The following is a 22,073-nucleotide window of genomic DNA, read 5'->3' on the forward strand; positions in this document are numbered from 1 at the left end:
CTTTTTAGGCGGTAGGGGGTGTGAACTACTGGGAGCAAAAGAAAAGTTGACAGTTGCATGTTCACAGACTGTAAAGTCATTGCTTTTTGGTATTTCACATCATGTCATTCATTTAATGCATGTGCCATCAATGACATTGCTGCATAGTATGTAATATTGCATCTCTACAGTAATTTACCCAATAATTTGTTTCCAAACTGAAGTGTTTATTTAATTTAGACTAAATGGTATTGGGATCTATTACATTATATTTAAAATTATTAATGGTTCCAATTAGCACTCTTTATTTAAATCTCACTACATATGGTTTCACTGGTGATTTCGTAGAACAGATCTGAAATATAGAGGCATTACTCCTATTTTTAACTAGGGAACAACAAACTAGCTGAGGTGTGGATCTGTGGCACGGATCGACATGTTTTGGCTGGAATGCAGTGGCCCTCCGCTGGACATGAAGGGAATTACAGAATTGCAATTGCTGAAGGTGGCAGCAATAGAGATGAGCACGGACATGTTGCTGCCTGCTTGCAAACATACAATTGTTTAGTTGATTAAAATGATACACACATTTTAAAATGTACTTTACTGTTTGACAGTTTGGGGTAAGTTTTATAAAAAACTAAAATTATATTCAGCAAGGATGCATTTAGGCCTAATTGATCAAAAGTGACTTTTCAAAACAAATGACAAAAATAAAAGTAAATGTGATTCTTTTGAGCTTAATAACAGTTTCCACAAAAATATTGAGAAGTACAACTGTTTCCAACACTTATAATTAATGTTTCTTGAGCACTTAATCAGCTAAATGGTTTCTGAAGGATCATGTGACACTAAAGACTAATGCTGCCTTCACGTGTTGAAAATTATTGGAAATTTCCTACTTCCCACTTCTGATGTCGTGATTACGAGATCATCGCATTCCATTTTTGACTTGAGAGGGTGTTCATGTCCAAATTTGTAACTAGGAAACTAGTATTGACGATAATTCCGACATGCAGTACGTGTAAAGGCATCATAATATTTTACAGTATTACTGTTTTTACTGCGTTTTTGATCAAGTAAATGCAGCGTTGTTGAGCATATGATAATTCTTTCAAAAACAATACAAAATCTTAGCAACCCTCAACTTTTGAATGACAAGAGTTTATGTAATTAACACAAACTTATAATATTAAATAATAAAATGTCAAGCAAAGTGGCCACACGTTTGACAGTCCATATACATTAACATTGTATTTACTGTTTTATCATCTAAAATGTGTTAATGCATAAATATGAATTAAGAATATCAATATGACCATTTTTATGTGATAAAATGTTTTAAATCTAGAGAATCTTGGAGTACCTCCCAATCTTAACAAAAAAGATATTCAAATAAAATTGGATGTCAGGTGAAAAAAAAAAAAAAAAAGGAAAGGAGAAATGGATTTGATTGACACTTTATTCTAAGAATGTTTGTGCATAAATGAAACAAAGAAATTAAATAAACACAATATTTATGAATTAATCCAAATATAGATGGTACAAAAATAAATGTGAAAATTATAAGGTTGGATTTGAACACAAATGCAGTACATAATTTTAATCATAGGCCCAGATAAAAGCAGCCCTCATTTGAACACATTATTCTTTCCAAAATTTTGTCTGAAATCAACAGTAGGTGAATAACTGCCCTTGGAAAATGGCTCATGCCGATATTGCCGCAATGAGAATATGTGAAAGTACCGTTGACTTACAGTAAGTATGTTTACTGAGAGGTCGGTCCCTTCTTAAATGTGACAAAAAATGAAAGAATGACCCAATAATGAATATTCAGACACACGTATCATTTTATCATGAAGGACAAAATGAGGGGCAAAAACAAGGCAGACCAGCAATGAGTTATCTCGAGTGGAATTCTACCATTTTATAATATTTCTCTACGTATTTAGTCGTGTTATTTTATAATGCATGATATTGTGAGATACATTTAATGGACTCCTTTTATTTTCTCTCACAACAGTAAGGATGTTAGCAGTCATTTTATCTTATTTGCAGGAAAGATGCCAGTATGGTCAAGCATAATGCCCACTTGGTCTCATACTATTCTGATACATACATTGCTCTATTGTTAATCCAAAGTGACTAAATAGAAAATGCACTCATTCTAAGAAGCAGAAAACAAAAGAGAGACACTGAGCGCTTGCTAAAAGCAGGTGCAAAATAATTAGGCCCAGCAAACTCACTAAAACCAGTGCGGACATCATTACCCTCTGTGAAAGTCGCTCCGTGTCAGAAATGCTACCTATGCAAAACGGGAGTGTTTTGACACGTACAGTTAATTTAATATACAATTGACAGATTTCCTTTAATATTTAAAAGAGGCTGTTCAACATCCCACTGGAAGTGTCTAAGAATGATTTCCAGAATCATTGTACATTTTCAAATGTTTGATGCCGCCTCTGTTGTTCATGCTTTTCCTCACAGCGTCGATTCTTTCTCGGCCTGGATACGAACGCAAAACAGCATTATAAAAAGTAATAAAACAAGCCAAATACAAGGGAAAACTAAACACACTATTTACACTACATACAAACAAGCCGTTCTTATCATTATTCATGACTGATGTCTCTCCACAGAACACTATTTTTGGCTTTACTGACAGATATAATGCGATTGCATGTCCTTTGTTCGATGGAAGATGGATTGTGTCAGACATTGGGTCATTGAGATGGCACAAAACCTGGAAGCTTTTCTTTTCAAACGCTCTTTCGATCAGTCTTTTGAAGGGCAGTCTTTTGTGGCACTCTCTGTACTCTGGAGCAATGCGTTTAGAGGTTGTCCCCGGGTTGGTACTGTGGTTCAGTGGCAGTGAAGTAATCCTCCAGGAAGGCTTGCAGATACTCAAAGGTGGGCCGCTCCTCGGGGTCCCTCTTCCAGCATTGGAGCATGAGCTCATGCAGGGAGCTGGGACAGTCCTGGGGGCAGGGCATCCTGTAACCACGCTCTACTTGCTCCAAGACTTCCCGGTTGTTCATGCCTGAGGGACAAATTCAAAGCATGTGCTCTTTAAGTGGGAAAAGAAGTTGTGGGGCCCTTAAATTCCTGTATGATGCTGTGTTGTACTTCATTCATTTATTCATTCTTTTAAAGATAGATAGTTCACCCAAAAACGTTCTAACTTATGTGGAACACAAAAGAAGATAACTGTTTTTGTCCATACAATGCAAGCCTATGGGGTCCAACGTTTGCATGCACCCAAATAATCCTTTAGTAATCAGAATGATCAGATTAAAAAGGCTTCATGTAAAACAAGTGTGCCGCACACGTCCTGAAAAGTGAAGCCAAAGCATTTCAATCGCCCCCTGGTGGCTGGCTGCAGTATAGGTCATAAACCCGCCCTCTCCATGTAATTGAATGGGATGCAGAAAAAAATTCAATTACACTTCAAATCATTTTGTTTCCAAAGTTGGTTTCTGTCCTTTTAGGTAGTTCTTATCACGCTATAAAAACGGGATGTCACGTCATGATTTTGCGATTGAGTCTGCTGGAGAGGGACCTTTATACCGCGGCTCCACCTCAACTACCGTTATTGGGATATTTTGGCTTCGGTAAACACCTCCATCGATCCGAATGAGCTTTATCTGAATAAAATTTCAATCGGGTGTAAAAGAGTGGTGTAGACCTTAAATAATTTGCTCAAAAATAAGCACGTAAACGCTTGAATTAAAATATTCTCTCAATCAGATTCAAAAATACTTTGCGCAGTGCTGCGTATGTTTACCATAGCCCTTTTATAATAAGATCTCTGAGGTTTACAAACGTTTTTACATCTTATGAACGTGCATGAACGTTTATTTAGGTCTTGTGAACTGGTCAGTGGAGGAGACTAAATATTTGATTAAAAACATCCTCTTCTGATATATATGTCAGCATTCTTTTTAGATATGTCATCAAGGCAAAAATGACACAAAAATACATACTCATGGTAGATTAGTGACATTATCGCTGCGGGTTTATCGTTCTGAACGCAGCGATGGGCAGTGCGCATGCGCTGAAGTTTTATTCAGAATACATGCAAACGAACATATGAATACGACTGCAGAATTTAGGGTTCATATATTTCATTCAGAATCAGATTGGATTCATTTGGATTGAGAAAAGTTAGGTAATAACTAGGGGTGACCCCGAATAGTCGAAGATTCGATGCTTCGATAGGAGGAGCCTTATTCGACTACCGATCTCACGGTCGTGAAACGAGGATCATGCCACTTTGGCTATTTGAGGGTGCTCAATGTCTGATTTCACATAGAACTACCGGTTTTCTGTCAATACGTTAATATTCAGCCTATTATGATAATGCTGTATATAATATTTTTAAACGTGCGTGAATAAATCCAAACACCCCGTGACAGATTTAAGTTTCACTTTCAATCCGTGACCGACAGAGGAGCGTCTTGGCGGCAAGAATTTAAATCTTTAACAATGTCTGGGATAAGAAAATCTAAAGTGTGGATGTACACCATCAGAAAGGATATTCTCCAAGACTGGATTTAGCATCAGGAAAACCATGATCGCACTTATGCCGGCCAACGTTAACAAGTTGGTTTTCCACGGGACATTCTAAAATGCTTAACGTGAAAAAAGCTTTTAAAACGCTTAAAAGGCACTTTAACGTGGCTTAATGTATGTACACAGTACACACTTTATTAAGAAACCATACTATGTGCAGATAAGCAGATGAACCCAGAATATGAACGCAATGCGTTCATAGTGAAGCGTTTTCATATTTTAATTTAACTATTTTAGGAGATTAAGTCGTTAAACGTTTTTCACGTTAAGTGTTTTAGAATGTATTTTATCCGCGCGCACAATTTGAAAAGACTCCAACGGACACAGACAGAGTGAAAGACTGGATTTGTTCTCTCGATCAGGTAGGGTACAAGTGATTTCAAAACTTTTCAGCCGGTTCTAATTCGTTTTTTTGTTATTAAAAAGACAAAGTTGAAAATTCTGGCTACTATCGTTATTTTAATAATTTCTTTATTTTAATTTTATTTATTGATCTGTCAGGGTTATCTAATCTAACTATTTGTGGCTTGTGTTTTGAATATATTTTCCCCTGCACTTTAGGCATTTTGCACACATTTGCTCCTCATCTTGTGACTTGATTCTGATTTATTGCTGTACTTAGAGCCTGCTCGCACAGGTAATTTAGCCGATTTAATTTGATTTGCATGTGAAATATAAATCCTGTCTGCAGTGTGGCCTTTCTGGAGTTATTTATGTTATTTCATAGCTTTATTGATCCAAAATGTTTTTATACATTTTCTTCTATATCTTTGTGTGATTTTCTGTACATCACGGCTTTGAAATGTTAAAGCCCCGCCCCCATACACATGATTCGACTATTAGTCGACTATAGGCAAGACTTGACGATTCTGATTGGACTATGAAAATCCATAGTCGGGGACACCCCTAGTAATAACTAAGGAGACATTGAGACATTTTTAAAAATATAGTAACATTTTAAAAATAGTAAATGACGACAGAATTCAAACTTTTTAGTAAATTATCCCTTTAAGAATTTGTCTTGCATCAAATTACAAACTTTCAATTAAAATGAATGAATTCCGGTCATTTTTGTCAGTTGCTGTCAGTGTTAATGATTTAAGAATGTTCCTTCCACCATCAGATCTCACCTGGATAGGGTACGCGTCCTTTGGTGACCAGCTCTGTGAGTAGTATTCCAAACGACCACACATCTGACTTGATAGTAAACCTTCCATAGAGCGCTGCCTCTGGAGCCGTCCACTTGATTGGGAACTTGGCACCTAAAACGGAACACTGGATTTACGGATCTGATCTCGAAATGTGGCCTACTTGTGAACTGGGCAATGTTCCCAGGGAAATTGCAGATTTAACTCTGTTGAATATGTGCATAAGGAAACAAACATTAGTAGATAAAACACTGCTCAGTCATATATTATATGACTTAAATGGCCACGTCATCTCAATTACTTTTGAGATGTTGCCATGCTGAAAATGTTCCCACATGGGAACAAACCATGGTAAAAAAATTAAACTCTTATGAATTAATATAATTATTAATTTGGAACTGCCTACAAACAAATTATATTTTTTAATAAACACATTTAATGAATACTTGTGTTTCTATGCATAAAAACTATTGTATTGTAATAAACACTTTCAATGAATAAATAAATAACAACCACAGTAATACAAGTGACGCCAATATTTATAAAAAATATATATATATTAAAACGCCCAGTGAGTAATTGGATTATTTAAAAATTTGCCATATGGTAACATTAATATTTTTTCAGTTTACTGTAAAACTATGTTGTAAAACTATGTTAGACTGTGATCTGTGAACCAAAAAATCCAAGTGAAGAAGGAAAAACTTGCATCTTGCAGAGAAAACTGAGTACCGTATGACTTAAAAACAGCATATTAATGTTTTTTATAAACTCTGATCTTTTAAGTCCAAAAATGCAGTTTGTTGTACTTTTTTCTGAACGGTCAGTGTGAAGTGTAAAGTGAAGGAAACCATAGAGGGTTAACTAAGTCTACAAAGACAGAGTAGCTAAGCCTGATTTGGAATCGTATACCTCACCTTGTCGTGCTGTGTATTCATTGTCCTCTATTAGTCTGGCCAGTCCAAAATCTGCAATCTTGCACACTAAGCTATCACCAACAAGTATATTGGCAGACCGCAGATCTCTGTGGATGTAGTTCATCCTTTCAATGTAAGCCATGCCTGCAGCAACCTAAAAGAGGAGTGTGCAAGCAATGGAATATTTAAATGTCCTGGGGTTAGGTAAGTGCTTTCTGATACCAGATACCTTTAATGATTATGGGTATCAAAACATTTTACAAACCTGAGCAGCCATGTCAACTAAATTTGGCAATTTAAGCCCACGTCCTTCACCATCCTTCAAGAAATCCAGCAGGCTTCCTGAAAGTCCATCAAAATATGTGTGAACAAACCTCCAACTTCAAACAAAACAAAACTTCTTATATATATATATATATATATATATATATATATATATATATATATATATATATATATGAAGACTTCAGATGCAAAAACCTCTAAGTCCATCTGACATTTTTCTTTTAAATGAGCATTTTTATCAGGCTTTTTATTCAGTAATTTCACTTTAATGGCAATGAAAGGTTATTAGTCCGCTACTAAAATGCCTTATTTAAAAAAACACTTATTCATTGATATTTAACAAATTTGATTGTCTTTTGCTGCAAACCAGCAAGTCCATGTGTGCTTTTGTTGCAAAAACCTCTAAGTCCACCTCTTTGGACGAGACATAGTAAAGAGTTGCAAAATCACTACTGCCACGTCCGTATCCTATTCAGGTCCAAGTGCTCACAGGGGACCCAGGTTCGAATGTGACCCGCGGTCGTTTCCCGATCCCACCCTATCTCTCTCCAGTCCCTCTTCACTGTCCTTTCTGAATAAAGGTAAAAGGCTAAAAAATATAGTCAAAAAAATAATAATTCACACAGTATAACCATAATGACAAAAAAAAAAAAAAAAAACAGAAGACAAACAGAAGACTTTATACAATAACTACACCACATACACTATGCTAAAAATAAAAAATATCTAATATTATATTTAAAATATAATAATCTATATGAAAAAATAAATATAAAATGATGATGCATTAAAATAAATAAAAAAGAATAAATTAATAACTATAAAAAATTATACTGTTAAAGGACAAGTTCGGTATTTTACACTTAAAGCCCTGTTTACAGATCGTTTCTGATGAAATAGAACGGTTAAGATTAAAATGTTGACACATGCTGCTGTCCCGAGAATTTTAGGTTTATTTCGCTTTCCCCAAAACCTCCAGAATGGGTGTATAGGTGCACTGGAACAATCCTTCCTAAAACGCATTAAACTTTCGTTTACAAAGAGATGAAACTCACCGAGTGGTCAGGGGTGTTCACTGATATGCTCATACAAAAATCGCTGCAAAATATGCTTTCCAACAGGTTTTATCGTAGTTTTTGTCCAACTCCATTGACTTGTATTGAAAGAGCTGTGTGAGGTACGGTATTACTCCGCCGCTTCTTCTTCTGCTTCTTCTGTGTATTCAATGAAATGCCAGTGGTTTGCTTGCAATTGGCAAAGGTGCATTATCGCCACCAACTGCGCTGGAGTGTCTATTATTCAAGCTCTCAACATAAGAATCTACGGGTGTGAGACGTTTGGAAAAATAGATCCACAGTTTTACAACGAATGGTAAAACACCTGTTGGAAAGCATATTTTGCAGCGATTTTTGTATGAGCATATCAGTGAACACCCCTGACCACTCGGTGAGTTTCATCTCTTTGTAAACGAAAGTTTAATGCGTTTTAGGAAGGATATGTTCGAGTGCACCTATACACCCATTCTGTAGGTGGGGGGGAAAGCGAAATAAACCTAAAATTCTCGGGACAGCAGCATGTGTCCAAATTTTAATCTTAACCGTTCTATTTCATCAGAAACGATCTGTAAACAGGGCTTTAAGTGTAAAATACCGAACTTGTCCTTTAAGGGGAGACACGATTGAAAACATCGTTGTTTTTTTTTCACTGGTCAATTTTGAGATTTTGGGCTTTTTGTCTTCAATAACATGTCTTCTTTCAGACTTGTGGTGAAAAAAAGTCCAAAATACACATTTCGGTCTTTATTTTACTACAATTTGTCTATTTACGTCTGTAGATTTCTCCTAAATTCAACAAAAGTTGGCGTTCTAAATCAACATGCCGCTCCACGATCGCTGTCTGCACCCTGTCATCACATATAAAGTTGGAAAGCTCTCTCTCTCTCTTGTACAATGTTGTCAGTCAGATCCAAATATGGTCATTTCCTTTTTTATCAGCAACCAATCGTGAAAGTACAATGGGGCATTTAACTCTAAGAGCTAAATCTCATTGGCTGATGTAAATTTCTGACAACGTGATTCCGTTTGTGTGTGTTTTTGACTAGGGTTCTGTTCAGTTGAAGGCCATAAATGCTGTGTTATAAGTTTTAGTGTTTTAGATGGTTTGTATTGGTGTTGCTAATGATTTGATAAGATATTGTTTCTGTAAATAGTTTTTTCCACAAAAAAATATGAATTTTTACAATACAAATCTTTAAAGGCCGTTTTCTCAAAATGTTTTTTTTCTCATACTCTGAGCCAGAAATCTCCATCTATATTCTATATAGGATCATCTATATAGGAATCTATATTCCTAAGGTTTTTACAGAGGGGTTTGTTCATATATCATTCAGATTCTGATTTATACAACATTTTATTCCTAAAAACGGGGCGAAATTTGATTTTTCATGGCTGTTGACAGTTTTTTTCTGATTAATGGAGTGGTAAAAAGAGATATCCAAAAAGTATTAAAAATCCTTTGACTCTAATATGTCAACAAAATGAAACAAGAATTTTGAATCTGGCTTTATCCAATGTTCAGATTTCTCTTCTAGAAATATATGCAAATTAGCGCATATTTAATGAGATAATACCTCATTTGCATATTTAAACATAAATATTCTAAAAACTTGTAATACAAAAGATATTTGTCTTAATATCAGTAATCAACTGGGGAAGTTTCATGCTCATATCTATTAGTTAATTTTTTACTAAAAAAGTCGCGACGCGCTGTCATCATTCATTTTGAAATCATATGATTTGATTCGCGTCTTCTGAGTTCTGAAAACTTAGAGGATTTTGCTGGCAAAGGGAAGTGGCGTTTAGAGGTTTCTGCTAACGAACCAGAATTTCTAATTTCTAAATTTTTTGTGGGTTTGGAGTGAAAGTATTTAATGAATGTATACTATGTGTGGAGAGCATTCGCTTAATATCGGCTTTTGCACCTGAAGTCTTCATATATATATATATAATATATATAATTTCTATTTGAATATATTTTAAAATGTAATGTAACCATTACTTCAGTCTTCAGTGTCACTTCAGAAATCATGCTGATTTGGTTCTCAAGAAACATATCTCACTATGGTCAATGTTTAAAACAGTTGCCGCTTAATATATTTGTGGAAACTGTGATGATTTTTAAGGATTCTTTGAAGAATAGAAAGTTCAAAAGAACTTCCTTTATTTGGCACTTCTGTTTGCAAGATCCTACCTTTGCTCATATATTCTGTCACAATGTAGATGGGTTCTTCAGAGACGACCGCATACAGCTGCACTAGCTTGTCATGCCTCAGTTTCTTCATTATCTGAGCCTCCTCCAGGAACGATTCTGGGGACATTGTGCCTGGTTTCAAGGTCTTCACTGCCACTTTAGTATTGCCATTCCAAGTGCCTGCCATTCAGAGACGAGATTTCATAGTGAGTCACACAGCCCTTGAAAGGAACCACACATAAATCCTTCCAAGACAGCTGGCTTTCTTTTGACAAGATGAAATGTTCTCTGCCTCCCTGACAGGCCTAGATTTATACCCCTGGAATTATAAGTAATGCATGAATATCAAACTCTTTTATTGGGCATGAGGTTAAGCTAATCTCTTACCCATCCAGACCTCTCCGAACTGTCCATTCCCCAATCGTTTGATGAGCTGAAGTGACTCCCGTGGGATCTCCCATACATCTTTGGTTTTGACGGACAGGTCGGCGAGGCGGGGCATGCCTTTATGGCACGGGACTATTAAACGGCAACAGAGTCCTGCGGCCCGGGCTGAACGCAGAGATATTAATAGCATGTATTTGTGCAGTCTTGTTATCATTTATGATCAACTCATTTTCAGATTCAGAATTTAATACAGACTTACCAGAATAATGATGCACAAGCTGCTGCAGAGTTTCAAATTGAGCTCTAGTGGTGATGTAATATCCTCCATTGTCTAACTTGCGTATCTTGTAATGCTTCACGTGATCGCCCTTAGTTTCATCCCAATCCTGTATGGACAAGGAATACGCTCCTGGAATAAACATGAGTGAACAGGAAATTAGGATAGTACAGGAGTCTCAAATATCAGTTAATAACTCAGAGAAGAACATGTAAAGTTTGCAAAACTAAAGTACACTTCTGTTCAAATATTTGGAGTCAGAAAGTTTTTTTCTGAAAGAAATGAATGCTTTTGTTCAGCAAGGATGCATAAAATTGATCAAAAGTGTCACTGCAAAGACATTTATAAAGTTATAAAAGATCTGATCTTTTGAATTTGTTATTCTTCAAAGAATTAAGTAGCACAACTGTTTTCAACATTTTAAAATATATTAAAATATAACAGTTATTTGAAATTGTAACAATATTTTACAATATTACTGTTTTTACTGTGTTTTTTAATTAAATAAATGCAGCCTTGGTGAACATAAGAGACTTCTTTTCACATAAACTTTGTAATGGTAGTGTATCTGTGAATGGGTTTGGGCAAAGGCAAATTACCTTTCGTGGTCTCACTCTCCCTTATAAGGAATGTGCCTCTGGGATTTCCATTCGACAACAGTTGCCTTTCTGCATCTTTACGGCCTAGTTTTCCAAAATACCAACTACAAAGGGATACATAGTGTTTAGTTTAGTTAACAGTATGACCACATGACAAAGTTATGTTATTGTGCTTGCCCCAATGAAAATACTTCTTAGAGTAATGCAAAAAACAGACTTTGTTCTTCTAGACAGTCCTCCTATTTATATTTCATTTTGCCTATTTTGGTACTAAAATGGAACTTACTCTTCTGCCTGTATGGAGTCCACTGGAGCCACATAATTACTGGGTATGTATCCTGTTCCACCTGTAGTGAGAGAGCGGGCCTCCCACCAGTCTCCTTCCCTGATATATGGCAACAGGTGCAAGAGAACAAATAAACAATGAATACATTTCCACTGGGTAAAGTTTCAATTATTTAGAAGGAAACTGGCTGTTCTATAATGCACATATAAAATCCCATTTTTGTGTTCCCAAGAGGTAATGTGCAGAAACACTACTGTTTTTGACAGACATTTATAACGTAACAAAATATTTATATTTCACATAAATGCTGTTCTTTTTAACTTTCTATTGATCAAAGAATCCATCACGGTTTCAACAAAAATATTAAGCAGCAAAAAACTGTTTGATGCTAATAAGAAATATTTCTTGAGCATCAAATCAGCATAATTCTCATCACAGGAATAAATGACATTTTAGAATAAATTAAAGTAGAAAACAGTTTGACTGCTTTTAATGATTTCAAAATTTGAGTTTTACTGCTTTTTTGTCAAATTAAGATTTGTTTTCTCATTTTAGTAAATCGTGGCCACGTTGTACTTATTCGTTCCCTCGTTTTGATTTAACTAAACCAAATTAACAAATTATTATATTGTGCGCACAATTTATTAGTAAAACGTCCTGACGTTATCAGTAAGTCATGGGAATGAATTGTTCATTCGTGGCCACGATATACATTTTTGTTTTCACCGCTTGTCATCTGCGGGGTTCCGTAGTATTCCTAATGAAAAGTTTTTATTTTTTTATAAATAAAATGTTCTATAAACTCACGTGCTATTTAGAATCTGGAACTTTTCCCCTTTCCTGAAGCTGAGGTCATCCTCTGACCTTGCCTCATAATCATAAAGTGCTACAAAGAGTGTTACTCCTGCAAAGTAAGTGACAAATAATATCAGCATACTGACAAAGACTAAAACAATACATAGTTTTATAGAAATATTACAATGTCTCAACAATGTGCTCCAAAGTAGAAATAGTTGGGATATTTTTTAAAAGATTGAGGAAAAAAATTTAAACAGTAAACATTATGCGGTATTCAAAACTCATTTTACTTCTGTTAGATATTTCCAAATAAAACAGAGGGCCAGGACTTGATGGACTTTTATCCATCAAATTTGATTGGATCACAAAAAATGTGCATGCTTGATACCAGAATATTTTATTAAGAGGCCTTGGTGATGTCAGCCAAAAAGAAAAGTTGTTTCAGAAACTTAACCAGGAAGACTAACTTTATTATTTTTTTGGAATGATATGGACCAATCTAACGGGCACAACAAAACTAAGAATGTGTAATAAATAAGATGATTTTTATGTCATGCTGAAGATATTTCACTTTCTGTGCCGAGTGCCAGAACAGTAAAGCGCCTCATTTTACCTGTTCCACCCCGGGATCGCAACGTTCCTGAGTGTGAGGAAGAGTTCACTCCACCAAACACAGTCACTCCTTGACTGACAGGCGCATGGAAGTTGTTGTAGTTGGGTATTGTGGTGACTCCAAAGCTAGGGTAATGCTGAGGTGTCGGATCAGCCCCATATCGATATCCAGCATGCTGTGAGACACTAGTTTCTCTGTCGTCCGTGAGTTTGGTTGCCTCTTTGTCCTTACATTGCACACAGCCCATTATCTATATTCTTTGTGTTGAAGAAAGAGCATAAATGAACATTCATTAACAGACACAATGGCATATTCACCTCTGTTTGACATTTTATTGGTCTGAATCTAATCAAGTGAGCCATATTAAAGACGAGGTTCAGGTTCATATTCAGAACAACTGACTGGAAGTAAACAAATACTCCTAAGTAATTACTTGAAAGGAATATAAAAAAAATAATGCATTCGACAAGCATCTTGGGATTTAGCAACAAAACAAAAAAATCTGTATAATTACAGTGAAAACAAATAAATGAGCCATTCACTGAATTTGAGATTAATTTCATCTTATTTGCATCAAATAGCATAATAATTTGTCACATTCACATTTACTATTAACTTCTAGTATGCTACCAAAGCTATTGTTATGATTAACAAATGTTAATATGAGTAGCTTGTTTTGACCGAAGATTTGAAATGTAACACATGCAGAAAGTAAATGAAAACATACATTCAAGAAACATACCAAGGCGAGCACTGGGCTACCACAGTGGAGTATTCGCATTCCATTCAATTAAAGATGGGGTGAAAACATCTACGATTTGCTCCCGTGCCTGAGTGGGCAAAACAAAAGCCAGAGACATCGGTTTATTTGCAAACAACTTCCGAGGAACTACACAGAATACTTAAAGGGATAGTTCACCCAACAATGAAAAGTTTGTCATAATTTACTTACACTTATGTTGTTCCAAACCTGTATGAGTTTCTTTCTTCTGTTGAACTAAAAATATATATATTTTGAAGAATGTTGGTTTTGGTAACCAGTCAGTTTATGGTAGCCATTGATTTCCATAGTATATGGAAATAAAATACTATAAAATAGTCAATGGGTGCCGTCAACTGTCTGGTTACCAAAACAGACATTCTTCAATATATATATAGGCCTATATATTTTTAGTTCAACAGAAGAAAGAAACTCATACAAGTTTGGAATAATCTGAGGGTGAGTAAATTATGATTTTTGGGTGAACTATCCCTTTAAGGACTTATTTTTGTATAAATTGCACATTTTATCCTTTAACACCCTTTAATCTCGAGAAAACAGAAATCGGGAGTAAGAGCCATTTATGCTTTTGTTGAACAAGTCTCAACCACAGACCTTACAGCAAATATATTCAAAGAACTAGGCTATTGTTTTATCTACATCCCTTAAAAAACATAAAGTTACATACTTTCATCACAACATAAACATTTCATGAAACCGTAGAACATATCTTAAAGGGATAGTTCACCCAAAAATAACAATTCTATCATTATTTACTCACCCTCAAGTTGTTCCAAACCTGTATGAATTTATCTTGCGCAAATATTTTTTTACAGAGGTTGCTGTGAGGATTTCAGGTACCAATCCTTTAAATTAAGAAATTCAAACTATAGTTGTATAAGTCTCAAAAATATTTGAATGCGGCTAAATGAAGGATTTGGCTTTCTGGCACTCATAGCAAAACCTGAGAAACAAATGTACACTAGAAACAATTCCATGACTTTTGACTGTTTATTACTTTTCCAGACTATTTTAAAATACCCAGATTTTTCCAGGTTTTCCATGACCATGATAACCCTGTATTTATAATTCTGGATGCATAAGCCAAGCAGTAAGAGGGGAAAATGTCTTTTTGTGCCTGAGATCCACTGCATATACATTCAAATAGACATAAAACCATCAAAACATCAATAGACAGATTGTACTAAAAAATAAAATCCGTTAAGTCACACAAATATGTGTGTGTGGAGATTGTAAACCCTGATAAGGGTTACTGTATGATTTCATTCTAACATAAGATGACTACTGTCTAGTGACAGAGGCCTTATTCTTCCATTCAATTGTGCACGTAAGGCTTTTTCTGCTGCGCATCAATCCCACTGCCAGAGACGAGCGCTTCGGAGCAAAAGCATCACACCATCCCTACACAAAACGGTTCACGCTCGATCTTAACCATCCCTAAATACCATGCGGCCGATAAAGCGAACGCATTATGGTTAGTCCGCTCGCACTGGCGTTACAATGCCTCCATCTCCCATCATTTCCATTAACCACAATATCCATTGGATACAAATCGTGTATCAAAAACGCAAGACCATCAAAAATGCTTACCAAGAGAGGGGTCGCCTGAAGTGTTTTGTATTTCACCGCAAAGAGAGAATCGGAAATAGGTCATTTGCAGACAGCTTTTTCTATTAATTAAATCTCGGTGAATTATGAAAATAACAACATTGGCCCTGACGGCTCAGGCTGCTCCTGTCGCCGAGTGTAACAGATGATGGCGTTGCTGAGGCGGATTCTCTGGGGAACCGAGGGTGTGATTGACAGGACCTTCAGCCAATCCGTTGGCGCAGAAGACGCCTGCGTGCGTGCGCGCGCATATTTTGCCTCCTCGATGGTCCTTTCTTGCTCCTACTATGCAGCGTGGGCACAGCTGTGGTGGTAACTATAGGAAAACAAGAGCTGTCTGGTAATGCTCCACAAATCTCTCTGTAATCGTCGACAACCTGTGAGACACCAATAATTTAACTCAAAAAAACCTTTTTTTTCTAATCCATGCATGTATGTGAGCTACACCTGCTTTTCTAGACACTCTTCGTTACAGGGTTAGTTTACCCCCCTCAAAAAAACAAAAAACAAAAAAAAAACAAAAAAAACATGGAAGTCAGTGGGTGCCGTCAACTTTCTGGTTAGCTACCAACATTCTTCAAAATATCTTCTTTTGTGTTCAGCAGAAGAAAGAAACTCACAGGCTACAGGTTTGGAACAAGTTGAGGGTGAGATATATAGTAATGACAAAATTTTCATCTTTAAATTAGAAATGGTATAGGTGTGAAACTTTTCAGTTTATCGCCTGCCAAAAGTGATTATCCTAGTAGCCTAAATGCCATTTTCATAAATGTCAGGTTGGGGCAAGTCATCACACTTTATGAGTTATAATTATCTGTGTTGGTTTGACGTTTTACCTTTTTGTTGTTTCATGAATTGTTTAACTGAAAAGCCCAAAATTGGCATATTAAAAATGAACTGTAAACCAATTTGCGTAATTTTAACCGTAAAATATTGTAAAACCGCTATGGAAAAAAATTGTTAATAGGTTAACAGTAGGCTATGTTCCCGTAATAAAACTGTAAAAGATCTATTTAAACAGTAAAATGCTTTTAAGTGTACAGTTTTTAGAAGTAAAAAAGACATTAAATTATTATTTACAGTGAAAACTGTAAACTGACATTCAATTCCCGGTGTGACTAGCATTTCGTTTAAATAATTATGTTTCTTAATAGTTTTTATCAGTTATGCACATTTGGGTTTTAGGTTACATCTTCTGTTGTGTAATGAATTTTTATTGCATTATTTTAGTGTCATGAGTGTTTTGCGTTTGCATGAATGACTCTGTGCACATTCTGTATACTATATATAATTCAGCATGTGGAAAGGCACTTTTATGGTGGTTGTCAGTATATGTTAAAGGTACAAAACAGATTTAGTAGCAGTGTGCGTTGTTGGATTTACCGGTTTAAATTGCAATTTTCTTGTTTCTAAATTACAGTTTTATACTGTAAAATGTACAGGTTGTTCTGTAAATATGTTTACATTTTTACTGTATTTTTTACAGAATTATTCTGGCAACCACAGGATGTTTTTATAAAAACAACAGGATTTTTTTTTTTTTTTACATATCACATTCCATTATGTTTACACACCATCATAAATGTGTGTTCTTTCAATGCTATCTTTTTCTTTTTTTCTTGGGCAATAATGTTGGAAATGTTCAGATCACTTAAAAAGGATTGTTTGCCTGTAAATTTAAATGATGTGCACATTTACATGTTGTTTTGAAACCTGTATGGCGTTCTTTCTTCCATGGAAAACAAAAGGAGATGTTTGACTGAATGACAGCCTCTGTCGTTCTAAATTCTCTTAGATTTCTCCCCAACATCATCTTTTGTGTTTGAATTTGAATTCAAATTTTTTAATTTTGAACATTGGAACATATTATTTTATGGTATGTGATTGTTCTAAAATGGACTGACTTGACTTCTAGTCCCGGTCTCACATCGTACTGAATGAGCATATATTTGGTACATGTAAAAAAAACAATGGCAGGCGCAGGCCTATACTGCCATGCCTCAAAAAAGCTCTATACCATGTCCCAAAAAATGGCAATGTGTGCATATGACTTGCAGTGTTACAGAGGTATTCAATATCAGTAATCAGCAAAAACAGATCAAGGTTTGGGCTGATTTTCAATATTATTAGTTTTAATCTTAGAAAATGAAACTCTGCCAGAGGACTCTCGCCCTAAATCAACATCTGTTGCTACAGCGTCGGCCAGCCGTAGTGAGATTTTGAAATATTTGAATAGCCTACATTTTATAATCATCAAGATTTTGTTGAGTCACTTCATGCAGAGAGCTGACTTTTCAAAATGTTTTCGTGATGCTTCACTGGTTAAATTATAAATGATAATAAATATGGTCATGTTTTTTTACATCTGAAAGATTGTTGTTGATCAAATTCCATAATTAGCATTATAGGGCCCTAAAGTACATAATTTGTTTTATAGCCTAGGCTACTGTTCATTATGTCCTGTTACATTAATTGTATTATACATTATAGTTTTTTAAAGATAAATGTCGAGTTAGTTAATAGATTTGAATGTTTAGGGCTTGGTTTGCAATCTTAATCTCTCTTTACTCTCTCCTGGATTGCTCAGACATATCATTCACTCGTTCAGACGTAAACAAATATATATCAACATTGAACAGTGACAATATTATTATTGTTTATGAGCAATCTGCTGTGATGTCGAGCAGTTGCCATGGTGACGTGAGTTAGTATGGTGATGTGAAAGTGCGCTTTAGACTATTTCAGTGCATTCAAAACAGCTCCGTCTGGGCTGACAATAAACTGTGACTGAATCTAGGTCACCAGGATTCCTCAGAATGAATTCATCATGCATGCAATGTGTGACTGGATGTTTATATTGGAAAACTGGAATCCATGGTTGGAGCGTTGGGAATGATCACAAATCTATGTGTTGGCCAAGTGTCTATTTAGATAAGCGAATACCAAATGAATAGCCTACTCAGCCATTTAAATCTATGATGTTTGCTATCTCCCTTCAGTTTTGAGAAACCAAAATAAAGATTTTTTTAAAGACAGGTTTACGGGGGAGAAAAATAAAAGGAATGCCCAAAAAAAGAAATAAAAATAGCATGAAAAAAACCCCTTTGTGACTGGATTCGCTTGTACCGAATCACCAGTTGCTGGTTGCGCGCGCTTCCTCCCCCTCCAGTGTGTGAGTGTAACCCCTCCCCCCGGCTTCACGGAGGCGCCTGATTGGCTCACATAGCTCTTCTGTGACGTCAGGGGTATTTGGGCGTTGTATCTCGCATCTCATTATCAAAAGAGAACAATTTCATTATCCCCACCTCGTATCCCAAAATAATATATTTTATTTGAGAGGGTGCTATATTTATAAATTTTCTCTGATCAGTTGATCACAGCTTTACCTCTCGTTATCTCCTTTCCGCGGTTTTATTTGAAAACAGACGCTCTTGAGAGCGAGCACGCGACGCGTCTGAGGGAGAAGCTCGCGCTCTTTGTTCATTCATTTGATCTGCGATTCTTTGTTGCGTGTGAAAGCATGGGAGCGCAAATCTCCAAAAACGGAGCAAAAGAGGAGACTGCTGCCGAAAAACCAGTCGAGACTGCGAATAAATCAAATGGACAGGTAATAACTTTAATTATTATCTTTGTACAGGCGTGTGGTGTTTTGAGGGGGTGTGCAGTACCAAAAATCAAGTCGGTTCAAATGAACAATGAGCCGATCAACAAAGGGACTCTCCACTTTTCTCTGAAAATCAACACTTTGTATTAAATATCGATGATTTTATTGTTTAAATGTTGAAAAGATCAGCACAAATGGGTTATATTTGGTGTAAATTGCATTTTCCTCATTTGCACGTTGATTCTTATAGACCCCCAATGTAATAAGTGCGTTTAAACCGAGTTATTTTTTTCTTTTTAAATCATAAAATTACGATTACGTTGAAATTCGGTGATTCCATTCCGAATTTTTTTTTGTGTGTGTGTATTATTCAAATGGGATTATCTTCGTATCTTTATCAAGCTTTTCCTTCGTGCAAAGCCATTTCGGTAAAATCACCACGCCTTTATTGCATCTTGTTGATAAAATGGATGTACAAATAAGCCACGAGACAAAACCCATAGATTTAATATGAGAAATGGTTTTGATATTAGAAGTAGCCTTGCAATGCTGCTTATGTACTCAACACGATGATCTCCTCGGTTTGATCAGCGCTGGTGGATCTACTCGTCCATCTTGCAACGCTTTCACTTAAATGGCAACAGCATCTGCCAGACAAAGTGCATGAGACTTCACCCACGTGGCGAACCTATAGACTCCAAACAGTGTTTTCATATAGCCTTTGCTTTTTTATAGATTGCAAATTTGCGAAATAAATGCAAACAGTTGTATTTAAAAAAAAAAAATTACGCAGTGCAAAAACAGCTAATATGAAGCATTTTCTTATTCCCTCAGGAGAATGGACATGCCAAAACCAATGGGAATGCCTCTCCAACTGCAGAAGCAGCCACGGAGGACGTGCAGGCCAATGGAAAGCACTCTGCTGATGGAGAGGTAAAAGCAGAGGAAGGAAAGGCAGAGGAAGAAGGCGCAGAGAAGGCCGCTCCAGAGGGGGATGCAGAAAGTTCCGCCGTTGCAAATGGTGAAGACTCGGCCAAGACAGAAGAAAACGGTTCTGCCCCTGCGAGCGCTGAGCCTGCCAAAACCAAAAAGCGCTTCTCCTTTAAGAAACCATTCAAACTCAGCGGCTTCTCTTTTAAGAAGAGCGCCAAAAAAGATGCTGAAGGTGGAGAGGCGGCGGCGGCAGCTGTGGAGAATGGAGAGCAGAAGAAGGATGCTGAACCTGAGGCTGAGGAGGCCAAGCCTGAGGCCTCCAGCGAAGAGGCCAAGACGGAGGCTCCAACTGAGGAACCCAAAGCTGACGAACCAGCCGAAAGCAATGAGGAAAAACCATCCAATGAGGTAGCCGAAGAAAAGCCCGCTGAGGAGAAGCCAGCAGAAGCTGCTCCTCAGGAACCGGCAGCCGCAGAGAGCTCAGATGCCCCAGCCGCTGCCACAGAGTAAGATGGAGGTGAAAAGCCCATTTTAGATGAAGTCCGAGGAGCACAAACATGGAAAATTTGTACAAAACCAATGACATTTCAAACCTTCTGTTTTCTCCCATACTTTCATCCATTCCTGTTCCATCCACTACATTGTATATGGCATTTTGAAGGAAGGAAGTTGGATGGAATGATTGGAAGTGAAAGGCACATTTTTCCCATGTTTTTCATAATTTTTTGTAGCAGTTGTGTAAGTTGTGTGGGTGGGTGTGTGTGCGTGCATGAGTGAGATTAATAGAGCATTGCTTGTTTCAATTGTTTGGTTTTTTTCTTTGTTTTTGTTTTCTTTTGTAGATGAACTTACATTAGTTGTTGTAAGGACATTGAGTTGAAATGTTAGTTGAAGGTACTGGTGCCATTCTATTTGGGTAAATCAAGCGTGTGGAAAAAGGAGCTATTAGAAACAACATCATTGAACAATTTACAGATGTTATTGGTCACTTTCTTGTTTTTTTTGTTTTTGTTTTTTTTTTACTGCCGTTACATCAATCATCAAAACAGGTGCTTAAAACCTCAGCAGCTGCATTGTGCAAAACTGCAGCATTATGTATTGGTATTGGCTTTTGTCATTGCTGGATTTTATGATGTTGGCTTTATCTTGTTGTTTTTTTTCTTCTTTATATCAGTGGTATCAATTGAAGTTTTTTTTTTTTCTCTTTCTGGAAAAAAACCCTGTTTCATTGAGAATAATGTTCTGAAATGTTTAAGATCAAAACATTTGGCCTGTCATGTGTAATGCAGTCAGTGTTTTTTTTTTTTTATTCCAGCAGAGTTCCACAAATGTTTGAAAAATTGCCGGTGCAATCGTCAAGTAGATTTTTTTTTTCTTTTTTTTTTCTTTTTTTTTTCTTTTTTTTCTTTCCTGTAAATACTTCAACACCATCTCTACTTGATTTTTAAATGGAATGTAACTGCGTGCAAATCGTTCACAATGCTTCTTTTACCCCTTCCATTTTAGGGGCACTCAAAACAAATAAAGGATTTAGACAGACAATATATGAGTGGTTTTGTTTGAGTATTGATTGTGCAACATTCTTTATAATATGAATGTCTTTGCCTTGAATAATTTGTGATACACATTTTTACAAGAGAAGACATTTTTAGAAAACATTTCTAACTTTATTTTCATGTTATTTTGGTGGAGGTCTTCCATCACTGAGTATCTCTACCCTCAAATCCATTTGCCAGCTCATACTGAACAGTGCCATGGTAAAACACCTAATTAAGCAATTATATAAGGGTTTGTAGGTTTTACACCACCGCTTTCTCATATCACATAGACCTTGAGGTATGAGGAACTTTTCATTATGTTTTTTGTATTTACCCTCAGCACTTGTAAATGCCGTTCTTCTAAATCTGAAGAAAAGCCAAATACTTTACAAGTATAAAATAAATGTTAACAGACACTACTCAGATGTTTTTAGCCTACCACAGAAGCTAAATATAATTTAGAACCATGCATTTTCTGCACTCCAAGATGAACCCCACC

At 36.2% G+C, this 22,073-nt stretch overlaps 2 protein-coding genes across 2 annotated transcripts; one reads left to right on the forward strand and one right to left on the reverse strand.

Annotated features, from left to right (window-relative positions):
* Positions 1–1,805: 1,805 nt before the first annotated feature.
* Positions 1,806–15,680, reverse strand: fyna (FYN proto-oncogene, Src family tyrosine kinase a). Its single transcript, XM_084392517.1, has 13 exons — positions 15,482–15,680; positions 13,853–13,940; positions 13,111–13,367; positions 12,507–12,603; positions 11,700–11,798; positions 11,414–11,517; positions 10,797–10,946; positions 10,538–10,702; positions 10,151–10,330; positions 6,882–6,958; positions 6,617–6,770; positions 5,682–5,813; positions 1,806–3,019 (listed from the first exon to the last, which is right to left on the reverse strand). Exons 3-13 carry the CDS (start codon positions 13,355–13,357, stop codon positions 2,811–2,813), a joined length of 1,614 nt encoding a protein of 537 aa, XP_084248643.1. The 5' UTR covers positions 13,358–13,367; positions 13,853–13,940; positions 15,482–15,680; the 3' UTR covers positions 1,806–2,810.
* A 3,071-nt stretch (positions 15,681–18,751) lies between these two features.
* On the forward strand, positions 18,752–21,576 carry marcksb (myristoylated alanine-rich protein kinase C substrate b). Its single transcript, XM_084392930.1, has 2 exons — positions 18,752–19,106; positions 19,938–21,576. Exons 1-2 carry the CDS (start codon positions 19,020–19,022, stop codon positions 20,544–20,546), a joined length of 696 nt encoding a protein of 231 aa, XP_084249056.1. The 5' UTR covers positions 18,752–19,019; the 3' UTR covers positions 20,547–21,576.
* Positions 21,577–22,073: the final 497 nt, after the last annotated feature.

Source organism: Rutilus rutilus (genome assembly GCF_951802725.1).
Source record: "Rutilus rutilus genome assembly, chromosome: 21".
Lineage (NCBI taxonomy): Eukaryota > Metazoa > Chordata > Actinopteri > Cypriniformes > Leuciscidae > Rutilus > Rutilus rutilus.